We start from the raw sequence: 14200 nt of genomic DNA, 5'->3' as shown, positions 1-14200 counted from the left end.
GCCCCTTCCCCCACCGCACCTGCTGGACCTTCCCCATCTTCCTGCACAAGCTCCCTGGTCCCTGGCCTAGCCAACCTTCCCTGACGGCCTTGACCCCGGAAGCCCTCTCTCCACCAAGTCCCCATTGCCTCCAAAGGAGAGCCAAGTCTCAACCAGTACCCTCCTCTCCTCTGTGGATGAATAGATCCAAGAGCAAGATCTGCTCATCCTGACCAGGGCACCCCCAAGGGCACAGCCAGCATCCTCTTCAGTTTCCAGTGTGGGAGCCTCTGCTCTGTTGGATACCCAGGACAGCTTGGGGAAGAGACACAGCTTCTGAGTCCCCCACTTCTCTCCTGTGGACTAGGGCTTTTCAAGGGCAAGGTCAGGGCATGGCTGCTTGGGGAGAGGAGCCACCATCTATTAAACTGTCCTGGGGCACAGCATCCTGTCCCTTCCTCATACAACCCTCAGCCCCAGATCACAAGGCAATACAGCCAGTCCCCTGGGCAGCACTCCACCCATTTTAGAGACAACAGTGCGTTCTAGAGAGGGATGGATCCACCCGGGGGTCCACAGCCACCTCTAGCTCCTCCTGCCTGCTGGCACCTTCCACCAGCACAGCCCTCCCCCCAACTTTTGAGGTCCTGTGGTAAATTTGTGCCCACCAGGACCTCAGAATCTCATCCAATGGCTCCCAGGAGCAATTAGGCCTCTATCCTTCTTCCGCCCTCCACCTTTCTGGGATCCAAACAGAAAAAGTCATGCTTGTGTTATCTTAATTGTAAAAGGTTTATCAAGAAAAAAGATTCAAGCAGCAGTATCCAGGAGGAGACCATGACCCCCCTAGGGGCAAGGAGGGCAGTGGTGACACAGGTCAGCACCCCACAACAAGCTGCTGGACCACACCCTGACCTGGGTGGGGAGGAGGCAGTAACTCCTTGGGGATGTAAACATAGGTCAGAGACAGCACAACCCAACCCAGAGCGGGGGCCTGCATTCCAGCGAGGCAGGCAGAGAGCGGGTGGGCAGGCAGGCAGGCCCCTGTCTTTTTCCTCTTAGGTTTCCCATTGTGCAACAGGAAGGATCTGGGGAAGACAGTGCCAAGGAGCCCAAGGACCCTGGGATCCTGGGTTTGGACCTGCTTCGAGTGTGGGGAGTTATTGCTGGTGAACTCAAATATACAGTTGCTTTCGAGAGTCTTCTCCAGGAAGGTGTCACCAGGGATCTGGGGCCCAGGGCTTATACCTCAGCACCTTGAACCCGAGGAGGGAAGGATGCTGCAATGGTCTCCTACCCGAGAGAAGCTGGGGGCCCAAAAGTGGAGGGCAGTCAGAGGCCTACAGGAGGGAGATGGCCTGTAGCCCCCTCCTGCAGGGGACAGGGTGATGCAAGGACAGCCAGCAACATGGGAGCAAGGGAGATCCCTTCCTACCACACAGGCCAGAATCCCCAAGGAAAGCGCACCTAACTTGCTTGGAAAGTAAGGGAGAGAAGAGGGAGATGTTTGCATGCCTCCATAACTTTGCCCATGCTGTTCCTCTCCCCTGAAAGTCCTTCTCCCCATGTATTGTCTGGCAGGCCCTTGTCATCCTTTAAAACACTGCCCGAATGTTGTCTACTCCATGGAGTCTTCCCTGACCAGTGGAATGCTGTGGCCCCTTCTATGAGCTTCCAGAAATCCCTCACTTAACCGTCAGTCACACTGCATTGACTTTGTCTATGTCTAACCCCGACCTTCACTGAGGACTCCTGAAGAGCAGGCAAGTTACAGCCCTGGGTGCCCAGTGTCCGACCCAGGGGTGCAGCAGGCCTCGGTGTCTGCTGAATGGATAAGGCAGCAGTGGCCAGGTGAGCAAGCAAAATAGGCTCTAGGGGAGGCTGAGACCCTGGCCTGACCTTCACTGACTAACCGGCAGCCCAGGCCTTGGCCTCGAGGGCTCTTGGCTCCATTCTCACCCCTGCTGTGCCCCACTTCTAAGGAGTGGGGAATTTCCCAGGGGTACTCATGACTCCTTGAAAGCTCCTTCTCCCAGGAGGCAGGACAGGCCGCTTCTCTCCCCAACTGCTGACCCCTCCCCCAGCCACTGCTGGTATAGGGAGGTTGGGAAAGTGGGGTGCACTGCAGTGACCAGGCCCAGGGGAAGGAGGGGGCCTAGGCACACGCGGTCAGAGGTTGTCATACATGCGCAGGGTCTTCTCCAGCTGCTGGCCCACCCGCTGGTAGAAGAGGATCTGCTGGCGCAGGTAATTCTGCATCATGTGCTTGAAGTCGAGCTCACGGCGCTGGTGGAAGTGGTTCATCTCGGCCTGCAGGGCGAAACCCACCACGCGGCAGCGCCTGCGAATGCCATCTGCCTCGTCCTGCGCCATGCGGCCCTCGTCACTCATGCGTTGGCTCTCCTTCACTTTGGCGAAGGCGCCTGGCATAGGCAGAGCAGAGGACAGCATGTTAGGGCTCTGATCTCCATGTGCTCCCTATACCCTTGAGGGCAGACAGCACCCTCATCAGTTCAACTCGGACCTCACTCCTGAGCCCCAGACCCACATTCCAGCCACCTGGGTGTCTCTGCCAGGACATTCCCCAGGTCCTCACCCTCAGTACCTCCTAAACCAAGCACATCATCTTCCCTCCAAATTTGCAGTGCCACCAGTAGCCCACACGTGACCAGTCACAGCCTTGCTTGATGGACTATGAGTTCAATGAGGATACAGCCTGTCCTCAACCTCTGTGTGTCCCTGGTACCCAGAACAAGGCCTGGCCCACAGCAGATCCTGATATAGGCCTGCTGAACTGATTCAACCCTGTCCATCACTGGACTGCCACAACAGTCCCCCCACGGCTCCCTGCCCTTTGCCCCAGCCTCTGACAGGTTCTCTGCAGCATCTAAAGAGGTCTTCCAAGCTGGGCACCTTTCCTGGCTCTCCACCACCAACAGATCAAGGTCCACACCAATCTGCCTGGCCTGGGGCGCCCTCACCTCTGGAGTTGGGCCCCTGCATGCATTCCGCAGTGACCCCCATGTTCATCAAACTCACCTGGCTCTTTCCTACCTCTGCCCCCTGGATTCCTATTCATAATTCATGGTCCCGATCAGGTGCCACTTCTACACTGGAGCCTCTCCCAGTTCCCCTGACAGAATGCCTCCCCCATGTCACCTGTGCCCTGGCTCCCCACTCCCACCCCCATCACACTTATGATTCTAAAGCAACTCTTCAAAGGCCACCTGGTGTATCTCCCAGACATGCACGCCCTGTTCCCTCCTCATCCCAGCCCCCAGGGAACTAGAGGAGGTTGTGTAATAACCAGGTAACAGATGGGGGGTGGAGATGAACCTGAGCAGAGGACCCAATTTAGAAGAATCTGAATGAATGAACAAGCAGTTGGTGAATGAATTTCAGTTCTGAATTAAAAGGGACTTGACTAATTCTGCCTTTAAGCCAGTAGGGACAGTTGCTGGGAAGAGAAGGAAGTTTGCCTGTGCCTGGCACTCAGTCACCGAGGGCTACAGGGAATCCACCATGCAAAGAAGATTAGGAGGTGGGAAGGGTTGGCACAGTGAACAGCACACCCCTGAGCACTTCAAACGCACCCACTGCACACAGACAGCATGCTCAATATCCATGCTTTCCCACTTCTCCTTTAAGGAGGGCTCTTGAGGGCCTTCTAGATGGTATTCTCTTCACTCCCTGACTGAAATTGTCCAGTGCTTTCTAAATGCATTCATTGAGCACTCACTGTATATCAGGCCCAGGGCTCTACATGCTGGGAATAATTCTGGATGCCTTTAGAAGGGACAGCATCCATGTTAGTTGACAAGTGCATGGCTAATCGGCTAATAGTAGCATTTCAGGCAAACAGACTCAAGTTCAGAGAGTCTCCAGGGCTGCTCACACAGCACCCAAAAGAAATCTGCAGTCCCCAGCTCCCAGCCCACTCAGTCCTTCTGCCACCTTCCCTGGACCACCTCCTGCACCATCTCAACAGCCCAGCCCTGGGCAGCAGAAGGGGGATCACCCCAAGGCCCAGGATAGGACCCAGAAAGAGACATCAGAGCTGGAAAGGCCCAAAAGGTCAGGTGTCTGACCCTCAATTCCACCTCCACCCTACTACTGTACAGAGGAGGCCAAGGCCCTGAGGGACAGGAACTTGCCCAGAACTCCCAGCCTCTGTCCTGCCTGGTCCTCCACAGCTGGGGGTTGGACACCACTTCTGTTGCAGGGAGTACATGCTAGGTCCTTCAGGCATGTGTGTGGGGCCCCCAGACATTGGACACAGGGATTCAAGAAGGTCCCAAGGAGTAGGAAGAACCGTAACAAGAAAGGTAGAAAACAGCAGGGTGAAGAAACTGGAGTTAAACTTCCACAGAAGGAACCCAGCTAAAGGGGAGATACTGAACTAGCCTGGATTCCACCTGCCTGAGAAAGTTGGCACAGTGGAAGTGCATCTGTAGACTTTTCCTGCCCATGGCCTTGAAGGAAGGAAAGGTCTCTTTTGCTAATGAGGAGCCCAAAGAGTAAGAATGAACCCATTGCAATGGTTAGGTATCCAAAGACAGGCAGGAGGCCAGGGATGGGGAGCAAAGGCCACAGAGGTCGGGGGGAAACAGGCCCCACCCTACTCTCCGTTACCCCTCCACCCTGTGACTCAGCTCTGGGGCCAGGACCAGCTAATGCTAATGCACCCCACCCCACAGGCTGGGAGTCATGGCTCAGGCCTGTCCAGCATCCCCCCTACATTCTACTTAAGACTTAACCTGAGAGCTGAGGACCCAGGAGGACCTCCTGCCTCAGCACTCCTCTTACAGGCTGGGTCCCAGAAATGCAGAAAGGAGGGCTGCAGCCCACCAGCTGCAGAGTCCCAGGGATATTCCTTAAGCTCCCACCTCAATCCATCTTGCCGCTACCTCTTGGAGATAGCTAACATCCACCCCAGGTTGGGGGCAGGAGGGAGCAGGAGGTCTGAGTCTTAGTCCTAGCTGTGTCCTCTCCAGCATGCCACTGCTCTTGCCTGGGCTCCAGGTCTCCCCACTGCCCAGTGGGACAGGTTGCCCTAGATGTGATGTTGTTGACAACCTCTCATACGGTATAGTGCTTTAGAGTTTCCACATCTGTAAAATGGGATAATAATAGTACCCGCCCTATAGTATCGTTGAGGCTTAACTGAACTAATATGTACACAGTAGAAAGGATCGTATCTGAGATAGAATAGGAGCTCCAGATGCTACATGCTATAGCTTGAAAACTACTTTTCTTTTCTTTCTTTTTCTTTTTCTTTTTTTTTTTTTTTTTTTTGAGATGGAGTCTTGTTCTGTTGCCCATGCTGGAGTTCAGTGGCTTGATCTCGGCTCACTGCAACCTCCGCCTCCCAGGTTCAAGTGATTCTCCTGCCTCAGCCTCCCAAGTAGCTGGGATTACAGGTGCCCGCCACCATGCCTGGCTATTTTTTTGTATTTTTAGTAGAGACAGGGTTTCACTATGTTAGCCAGGCTGGTCTCGAACTCCTGTGATCCGCCCACTTTGGCCTCCCAGAGTGCTGAGATTACAGGCATGAGCCACGGAGCCCAGCGCAAACTGCTTTTCTATCCATGAGCTCACAGCAAGTACCTTCAGGTGGTAGCTCACAGCAGAGTATTATTCTCTTTGTTTACGCCTAGGGGGGTGAGGTAGAGGGAGGGCTAGATAATGGCTTAGAACCCAGAGGCTGAACCCATCTGTCCCCAAAGCAAGAACTTGTCCCTACAATGGCCACTTTGCTTTGACCACGCTGTCCCTGTGGCCCCTCCATGGATGCTCTGTGGTCCTGGGCCTATCTCTAGCCCATGGGACCAGTGAAGGAGCACCCAAGCCTTCCTCCCTCCTCTTTCCCCTTCTGGCTCAGCTCTCCATCCCTGGGGATCCCCTCCCCTATCTGGGGGGCACAGTAGAAACACAGTAGAAATCCTGGGCTGCGAAGTCAGACACATTGGGCGCCAGCTCCTGCTCTGAGGCTCATCTGCATTGCTGCACCTCGTCTGTAAAACGGAGGTGACCACATTGCCCTCCTGACCTGTCATGAGCCTTAGGACCAGCCCTGCTCTTGCTGGCTCTTAAGTTGGGGGTCCATAGGTCCCGGCTTGCCCCGGACAGTCCTGGACACTTTCCCCTTGTTGTCCTGGGATCACTATTGCTAGGGCCCCCTTTTATGCCCCAAACTGCCTATGGTTACCCTTCTCTTAGGAGACCCCTGGATTGGGCTACGGGGACTAGGCCCGTGGGAAGACCAGGCTCCTCTCAGCTCCAGCCAGGGTTTATGTCCCATTTTATTTCATTTTATTTTTATTTTTGAAAAGCATACAAATTTGTTTAATGTAAGTTTCACATGACATGGAGCCCTCCTAAGGAAATGAAGACCCTCAGGTCCCATTTTGTTCACCTAGAGACTGAGGGGAGAAATCTCTCCCAAAGTCATGTCAGATGCAAAGTTTGTCCAAATCTTGGTCTCCTGACTCCCACCTAGGCCTCCACTGTCCTTCCTCCCACACACTCACCACCCATTCAGATGTCCAGACAAGCTGAACAGAATCCTTGGGGCCCAGGACCCAACTGTTCTTCTCCTTTCTGTGAGACGGGCTCCACCCCTAGGGCCAGCATAGGACCCCCTCCTTATCACCCCCATTGGGCTGTGGTCCCCAAAGCCTGTCCAGTTCTGTCTCAGTACCCGCTCCCTAACTTGCCCCACACCACAGGCCTGGGAAGAGCAGTGCGGAGCCCAGAACTTAGAGTAAGCCAGAGGGGGCTTAGCCCATTGGTAGGGTTCATCCCGGGAAGGGAAGGAGGTGGGCTGGCCTCTGCTTCAGGTCAAATGCATCAGCACAGAGGACAGTGGCCCGACTCTTAGAAACACCTCAAGTCGAAACTCAGAAATGGCCTCTCTCAGTTCGGTCTCTCTGCCCAGGGTCAGAAAGGCCAATCTGGCTTCCCCCTCAGCCTGGGAGGCCCTGGTGTCCTTCCTGGGTGTGGGGCTGCCCTAATGCCCTCACCTCTGTTCTGGGTGGGGGTCCCCAGCCACTACATGGGAGCATCTGTTTAATCATTGCGCTCCCCCTCCTGCTGTCTGCGCAGGAACAAGCCATCTAAGGAGCTGGTTGAACCAGCCTTCCCACTTCTGCTCAGGGAGACACCTGCCCCAGTGGGCCCCCAGCAGGCCTGGCCATCTCCCCTGCCCTACTCCTGCCCCAGAGCTCAGAGTCAGAGCTAAGGTGTCATTCTGCTTCTGAACCAGACCCACCCCAAGAGTCCCTTCCCACCCACTCCCTCGAAGACCCGACCTTCCCTTGTTTTACAGACCAGGAAACTAAGACCCAGAGAGACAAAGGCACTCCCCAGGGATGCACAGCAATCTAGGGGCAGAGCCAAGACTAGCACTCAGGTTTGTGTTTCGTGGAGTTCAGAGGAGGAAGAAGAAAGGTAGAGATGAGAAAAAAGAAAAAAAAAAACAGGAAGAGGAAGAGGATATAGTGAGGGGAGAAAGGAGGCTGGGAGCTAGAGAAGTTATAGAAGTCAACCTCTTGGTAAAGGAAAGTAAGGGCAGCTTACCCCAGGCCCTCCCTGGTGGTGGTGGGTGACATGTTTCCTGTTCCCCAGGCTCAGTCCAGAGGTCTGCCTCCTGGCCCCACCCAGAGTCAAACTCCCCACCAAGCCAGGCCTGACCTCAGGGCCCAAGGGCCAGGGAGCCAGCTCCACGCCCTGCATACGAGTTACCCAGCAGCCCCAGGGAGGATCACACCTCTCTCCTGACATCTGCCCTCCTAGCTGTCCCCAGGACTCAGGCACCTGCTGGGGCAGTCACTGGCTGTCTCCTCAGGCAAGAAGAGAAGCCAGGCTTGGGAAGCAGGAGTTGGATAGGCCATGTGGGCAGTGCCCTGGACCCCTGATTCCGCAGCCTGGTCCAGCCAGGGTGCCCCTGTGTGACCCAGGATGAGTCATTTCCCCGGCAGTTCCTTGACAGCCCCAGCAGTAACAGGCAGAGGCCCATCCTGTCCCTCCCCCACGGAGAGGGTCATGACAACTGAAAACATGGCTAGGCTTGGGAAGTGGCCAACATGGACGTGTCCTTGGGGAGGTGGCAGGAGGAAAGGACAGTCCCAGCCGGGCCACAGGCTGTGCAACCACTCTTCTGTGGACCTAACTCCTTCATCCGCAAAATGGGGACAGGGATCTTCCTGCACACAGACAAGACGCTCATAGAGAGAATACACAGTGGTGAGAGTAACTTGCAAAGCTGCAAAGGTGGGGAGGTGAACTTGCAAGGGGCAGAAGACAGGCCCCCACTCTGAGCTCTTGTTATCTGGGTTGGGTCTCTGTCTCCCAAGGGCCTACCAGCTCCTCAAGGGCAAGGCCTGGGGCCTGGTCATCTGTGTGTTCTCAGAACCCAGCATGACACCATGCATGATGGGTAAATGAGATCCAGAGAAAATGAATGAACTGACAAGAAGGTAAATATCAAGCTCCATGAGGACAGAGACCAGGCCTGTGCACAACAATATTCCTGCACCTAGAAGCACATTTGCACAGATACAGAGTTGATACTCAACATGTTTGTTTGTTTGTTTGTTTTAGAGACAGGGTCTCACTCTGTCACCCAGGCTGGAGTGAAGTGGCACAATCGGGCTCACTGTAGTCTCAACCTCCTGGGTCCAAGTGATTGATCTTCCTACTTCAACCTCCCAAAGTGCTGAGATTACAAGCATAAGCCACCATGCCCAGTCCAACACATTTGTTAAATGAATGATTGAGACAGAGAAATAAAGATAAGTTGCTCCATTCTATCCAGGCCATCCCCATCTCCCCAGGGCCCAGCAGAGAGTCAGACTCAGGATGGGTTTCCTGCCTGCACTGGGTCTTACCTTTCTGTAGGTGGATGATGTCAGGGAAGTTAGAGAGCAGGCCCTGGTAGAGAGACAGTGTGTCCAGCATCTGGAAGAGGTCATTCTTGGGCTGCTCAGCAAACATCTCCCCGATGGCTTCATAGGTACGGCCCGTGTGAGAAATGGCACTGTTGAGGGCCTCAGAGCAAAAAGGGGGGTCCATCTGGAAGGAATGACTGATGGCCTGGAAGGCACTGCCCAGCTTCTGGAATTCCTTGCGGAAGCCCCCCACGTGTTTACGCACCAGCTCTGACGCCACGGTGCTGAGCTGCAGGACACTGTCGTCCATCTTCTTACTGAAGGCCTTGAAAGTGTCCACGCGATCTTCCACGTCCTGCAGGTCCTGGTGCTCGGTGGGGATCTGGAAGGTGAGCAGGAAGCTGGCACCCACCATCTCATCCTTCTCCGCCCGGCGTTTGCCCATCTTCCACTGCTTGTCATCTAGGCAGCTAAGGAAATGCTGGAAGCCTTCGTACTGGGAGAGCACAGGGTGGCTGGTCATGTGGTCCATCCAGAGGATGAGTCTCCGCTTCCGCTTTTCAATGAAGTCCTCCTCGAAGCGGCCTGTGGCCTGCTTCTCAGGCAGGTGGGGCACTGAGATGACAGTGAACTTGTGTAGCAGGCGGTTATAGAGCCAGTCAAAGTGTTTGTAGCGCCGGTAGACAGGTGAGGCAGCATGGGTGGGTGTGAGCTTGTAGGAGATGTAGCTTTTGATGCCCTTGAACTTGGTCTGTTTTGTGGGGTCCTCCACAGAGCAGGCAAATGGGTGGGGGTTGGCCTTCCACTGGGGGCCACGAGGGCCCATTTCAATGGAGTATGTCTCAGCGATCTTGGCCATCATGGGCACATCACCCAGGATGAAGGCCTCCACTCCAGAACGCACAAAGCATGAGAAACGGTTGAGGTTACGGCCCACCACACTGCCTCGCTTGGCAGATGCCAGGCTGTCCTGCCGCTCCAGCGGTGGCTTGGGCCGGAAGGCCATGTGCTGGCTGGGGTAGGCACCAGGGTAGGAGAGGTTGAGGGGAGGGTGCCCATTGGTGCCCAGCCCACCAGCCCGTGGCTCCTCCACCACTGTGCATCCATCGTCCCAGTCATCCCAATCATCATCATCATCCTCCTCGAAGCTACCCTGGTTTGAGAGGAAGCCACTGCCCCCACCACTCCTAGCTGGGTTGGCCACACTGGGGCTATTGTACAAGCTCACGTGGGCCCCTGGAGAGCCTGCAGGGCTGCTGGAGTAGTCAGCATGGTTGGTGCTGATGCCAGAACGGACGATCTCCACGTAAGAGGCAGGAAAGAGCCCTGTCTCCCCACGGCTGTTCTGGCCCTGCAGCCAGCCATCCAGTGAGATCTCGCTGAAGATGACCAGGTCCTCATCCTGCTGGATGCTGATTTCCTCCTTGTTCTCACTGTGAAAGTCATAGAGGGCTCGGCCTTTCAGTGTCATGGTTGGGCTGGGTGGTATAGACAGATGGGAAGGAGAGGGTCCTGTCCAGACCCGGGATGCTCACAAGGAAGTCCAAGAATGCACTCGCAGCTGAATGGCGCTTACACAGTTCAATCTCTCAGGTCCTAAGGTGGGGTCTCAGCACCCACAGATGCTGTCCAATCTCCCGCTCTTCAAAGCAATGTCCACGGCCCAGAAACTGCCCTATCAGGTCTCCGGCATATGCTTGTGAGCAGGGAGGGCTCATGTCCATAGCCTCCTCCCTTAGCAGCCCCTGGGGGATTAGAGGGGAGTCTCTCCTAACTCCTACTCCCAGAAGAAAAGTCAAGTGACCTGGAGAAATCTGCCCTGCGAGGGGAAAAATTCGACACTTTCCACTGGAACAACGTTCTAAAATAGAAGAGACTCACTCGGAAACCACCATTCCAGAAACCCAGGCAGGGCTCGGCTGTCCCTCTGGCTCCCAGATTCTTTTGGCCACTCTCGCTTTGGGAGGCTCTCACATTCCTCTGCAGATCTGCCCCTTCCTCCTTCCTCCTCCTCTTGCTCCTGGGCCACTGGGTTTTCAAATATCCGGAAAATCCAAGAGGGGCAAGGAGAAAAGCAGCAGCCGCCTGAATCGAGTCCAAGGGTGGATGTGTCCGGCTTCACAACGAGCCAGGCCGGGAAAACAAGGACTGAGGCTTACACAACAGGCCGCCAACTCTTCGACCCCGGCTGCGCAGCCAGAGCCCCCGCCGGCTCGGGCGCCCTCTCCCCGCCCCAGAAGTGGCCAGTCCCAACCCCGGAGGAAGGAGGGGGCGCGACAAGGCGGTCGGGCGACTTCTGGCCAGTCGCTGAGTGGTCTCTTTTGTTTGCCTAATTCCTCAGCAGTTTCTGAGACTGACGCTGACCCTGCTCTGAATCCCAGGAACCCCGTCCAAAGGTAACCCCAGCAGAAACCAGTTCCTCACCCGGGACTTACGACCCCCGACCCCCACCCTCGCGTGCACGCACACACTCAACAGTTTGGAGTTTGGAGAGTGAGCTCCGGCGAGCAGATGGCGCGGCTGGCCGTCTGTCCGTCCGTCCTCCGCTCCGCCCTGCGGGGCCCGGCCAGTGGGGGGCGGGCTGCGCCCCCAGCCTGCCTTCCCCTGCGCTCGCAGACCCTCCGCGCCGCCAGCGAGAAGGCAGCTCCAAAACAAAAACGCGATTCCGGGAGGTGGCGTCCCGAGGAAGGAGGGGATCGCCAAAGGGGAGGTGAGGGGTGGGGAGAGGGAGGAGGGAGGGGGAAGCAGGCTGGAGAATCGGGCAAACTCCGCTGCACTTCCGTGCGCCCCGGCGGGGCAGGGACGGCCAGCTCCGCCCTCCCGCGGGCCCGGGGCGCAGCAGCCGAGCCCCCGCCTACTCCTCCGCGCGGCTTCCCATCTGGCCAGTGCCCTCGCTCAGTCCCGGAGGCAAGAGGGAGGAAACGACCCGGGAACGAGGGAGCCCGAGAGCCTCCGGGGCTGGTCTCTGGGACCGCCACCTCCCCTGCTCTCCCTCCGTCTGTCTGCCCTCGCCGGGAGACACCTCACGCCCCCGTGGTTGGAGCGCCCGGCGGTGGAGCTTGCCAGCCACTGCTGCCTCGCTTCCTGGACTCCGTCATCCTCCTGCCTTTTCCGTGACGCAAATGGAGTAAAACTCCCAAAGTTTGCAAAGCGTGGGGCTGCAAGGAGCACCGCGCCAGAGCCAGGATGGGGAAATCGGGCCGGGCGGGGAGAGGTGCGTGAAAAGCCGTGCCAGCTGGGGTTGGGGAGCAGAGTCGCGGGCTCGCCTTCCCACCTTCCCATTCCCCACTCCTGCTCCGCAGGGACGGGGTCGTGGCGCAGCTCGGAGATTGTTTTCCGGAGGGGTAGAAACGGCCTGCGCGTTCCGGGCGTCTGACCTAAGATACCGACAGCTGAGGGTGCAGCACCCTAGCCAGATAGGGCGACCCTGCCCTGGGCGACTAGCTTGGAAGGAGGGAAAGACACTACCCTACATCTGCAGCGACAGGGAACAAGTCTAGGTGCCACCCAGTTCCGTGTTGCTTAGTGCGGCAGCGGGACTGGATGTTCTGTACTAGCCAGGGGCAGCAAGGAGAGAGGTGGTCAGGTAGAGAGTCTTGAGGCAAGTGGGATCTGATCCTCGGTCAGCATATCTGGAACACTTTGGGCACTGACTCTGCTAGGCACTGTGCTGGGCACTGGGGAGTACACCACAAGTCAGTCGGGGTTCCCATCCTGGGGGGCTTACAGTCCATCCTCTCTTGTCTTTAATCAATCCATTCTCAGTCATTCATTCAGCCAAGTCATGCACTCAAGAAACATTAACTGAGTATCTACTCTGCACCAGGCCCCTGAGCTACAAAGACAATTAAGACATTATCCTTATTTTCCAAAAGCTCAGATGTGTTGTGACAAGTAGACAAATGCTCCCTGCCCAGTGTGACTAGTCAGTGCCATGAAAAGTGCACATGAGGATACCTACTCCAGCCTGGGTGGAGCAAGGATCAAGGAAACCTTCCTGAAGAAGGAGGTGCCTAAGATGAGGCAAAGGCTTCAGGAGGATCCCCTTTCCTGGCTGTACCCTGGAGTCTTGTCTGCCCTGTCCAGCTAGATCTTCCCTTCATTCTCTCTCTAGTCACTTATTGCAGATTAACTGGTACAAGGTAGTTCTGCTAAAGATGGATACCTTTGGCTGTTTTGAGGGACATGGTTCCCAGACCTCTGGCCCCAAAACCCAGTTTCACTGGTTGAGTGAGTGCATCCGACTAGCTTTGCAGGTCTGGCATTTGACCAGAATAAAGGCCTGTGTACAAACCCCAGAAGGCTAGGTATTAATTTGCACAGCGAAATAAAACTGTCAAGCAGAACTGAATTTCTGCATCAATAGATCAAGGCAGTTTGGGCTACCCCTTGGGAAGCCCAGTTACCAGAAAGTTAGCTCAGTGAGTCCAGAACCTCCAAGAGGGGAAAAGGTATGACGAGTCTCTTAGTCAAGTAACCTTAAAACCTTGTTTCCTGTCATGGGGCAGCCTTGATTCTAAAGACACAGTTCCTCCTAGCATCTCTAAGACTGAATATATGTTTTCCCCACATGCTTTTAGGACCCCTCTTCCCTGTGATCTATCTTCTGTCCACATAGCCTTTCTCTAAACTGAGTTTAACAATAGCATCAGGGCAGGGTGCAGTGGCTCACACCTGTAATCCCAGCACTTTGGGAGGCCAAGGCAGGTGGATCACTTGAGCTCAGGAGTTTGAGACCATCCTGGGCAACATGGTGAAACCCCGTCTCTACTAAAAATACAAAAATTAGCTGGGCGTGGCGGCGTGTGCCTGTAGTCCCAGCTACTCAGGAGGCTGAGGCAGGAGAATCGCTTGAACCCAGGAGGCCAAGGTTGCAGTGAGCCGAGATTGCACCCGCCACTGCACTGCAGCCTAGCGACAGAACAAGACTCCATCTCAAATTTTTTTTTTTACTCCACTTTCCCCACCAGCTATTGCCCCATTCCTCTGCTCACCTTTGCAGCAAAATTCCTTGAAATAACTCTCTCTCCTAAGTGCGTCCAATTTCTTTTCTCCTGTTCTCTCTTTAAATCCCTCTAGCCAATCTTTTACTCCCACACTCCACTGAACTATTCTTGTCAAGGTCATCAATATCCTTGGTGTTGCTGGACCCTAATGGTATTATTCTCAGTCCTTCTCTTATTTAACCTTTTGGTAGCATTTGACCTGGTTGATCACTCCTTCCTCCTGGATACACTTTCTTCATTTGCATTGGAGAGAACATACTCTCCTGATATTCCTTCTGCCTCACTGGTTCATCCTCTTCTCTCCAATAATTCTTTTTTTTTTTTTTT

General features: G+C 55.4%; 2 protein-coding genes across 4 annotated transcripts in view; one reads left to right on the top strand and one right to left on the bottom strand.

The window, feature by feature from the left end:
- Positions 1-752: 752 nt before the first annotated feature.
- SNX33 (sorting nexin 33) lies at positions 753-11516 on the bottom strand. Of its 3 annotated transcripts, XM_011973709.1 has the most exons (3): positions 9133-11516; positions 8868-8910; positions 753-2402 (listed from the first exon to the last, which is right to left on the bottom strand). In XM_011973709.1, the coding sequence occupies exons 1-3, from the start codon at positions 10336-10338 to the stop codon at positions 2149-2151; spliced, it is 1503 nt and encodes a 500-aa protein (XP_011829099.1). In that variant the 5' UTR covers positions 10339-11516; the 3' UTR covers positions 753-2148. The 3 variants fall into 3 exon arrangements, with proteins under 3 accessions (XP_011829099.1, XP_011829098.1, XP_011829100.1); XM_011973708.1 differs by having other exon boundaries at positions 8868-11516; XM_011973710.1 differs by lacking the exon at positions 8868-8910 and having other exon boundaries at positions 753-1903; positions 9091-11516.
- The window catches only part of IMP3 (IMP3, U3 small nucleolar ribonucleoprotein), a 10518-nt gene continuing 7696 nt past the window's right edge, over positions 11379-14200 (top strand). Inside the window, exons 1-2 of the mRNA XM_011973712.1 lie at positions 11379-11980; positions 12982-13097. Coding sequence (XP_011829102.1) covers positions 11379-11980; positions 12982-13097 — 718 coding nt within the window. The remainder of the gene's footprint in view (positions 11981-12981; positions 13098-14200) is intronic.

The sequence above is a fragment of the Mandrillus leucophaeus genome, unplaced genomic scaffold (genome assembly GCF_000951045.1).
Source record: "Mandrillus leucophaeus isolate KB7577 unplaced genomic scaffold, Mleu.le_1.0 Scaffold1395, whole genome shotgun sequence".
Taxonomy (NCBI): Eukaryota; Metazoa; Chordata; class Mammalia; order Primates; family Cercopithecidae; genus Mandrillus; species Mandrillus leucophaeus.
This window is presented reverse-complemented; position numbering and strand designations above follow the sequence as displayed.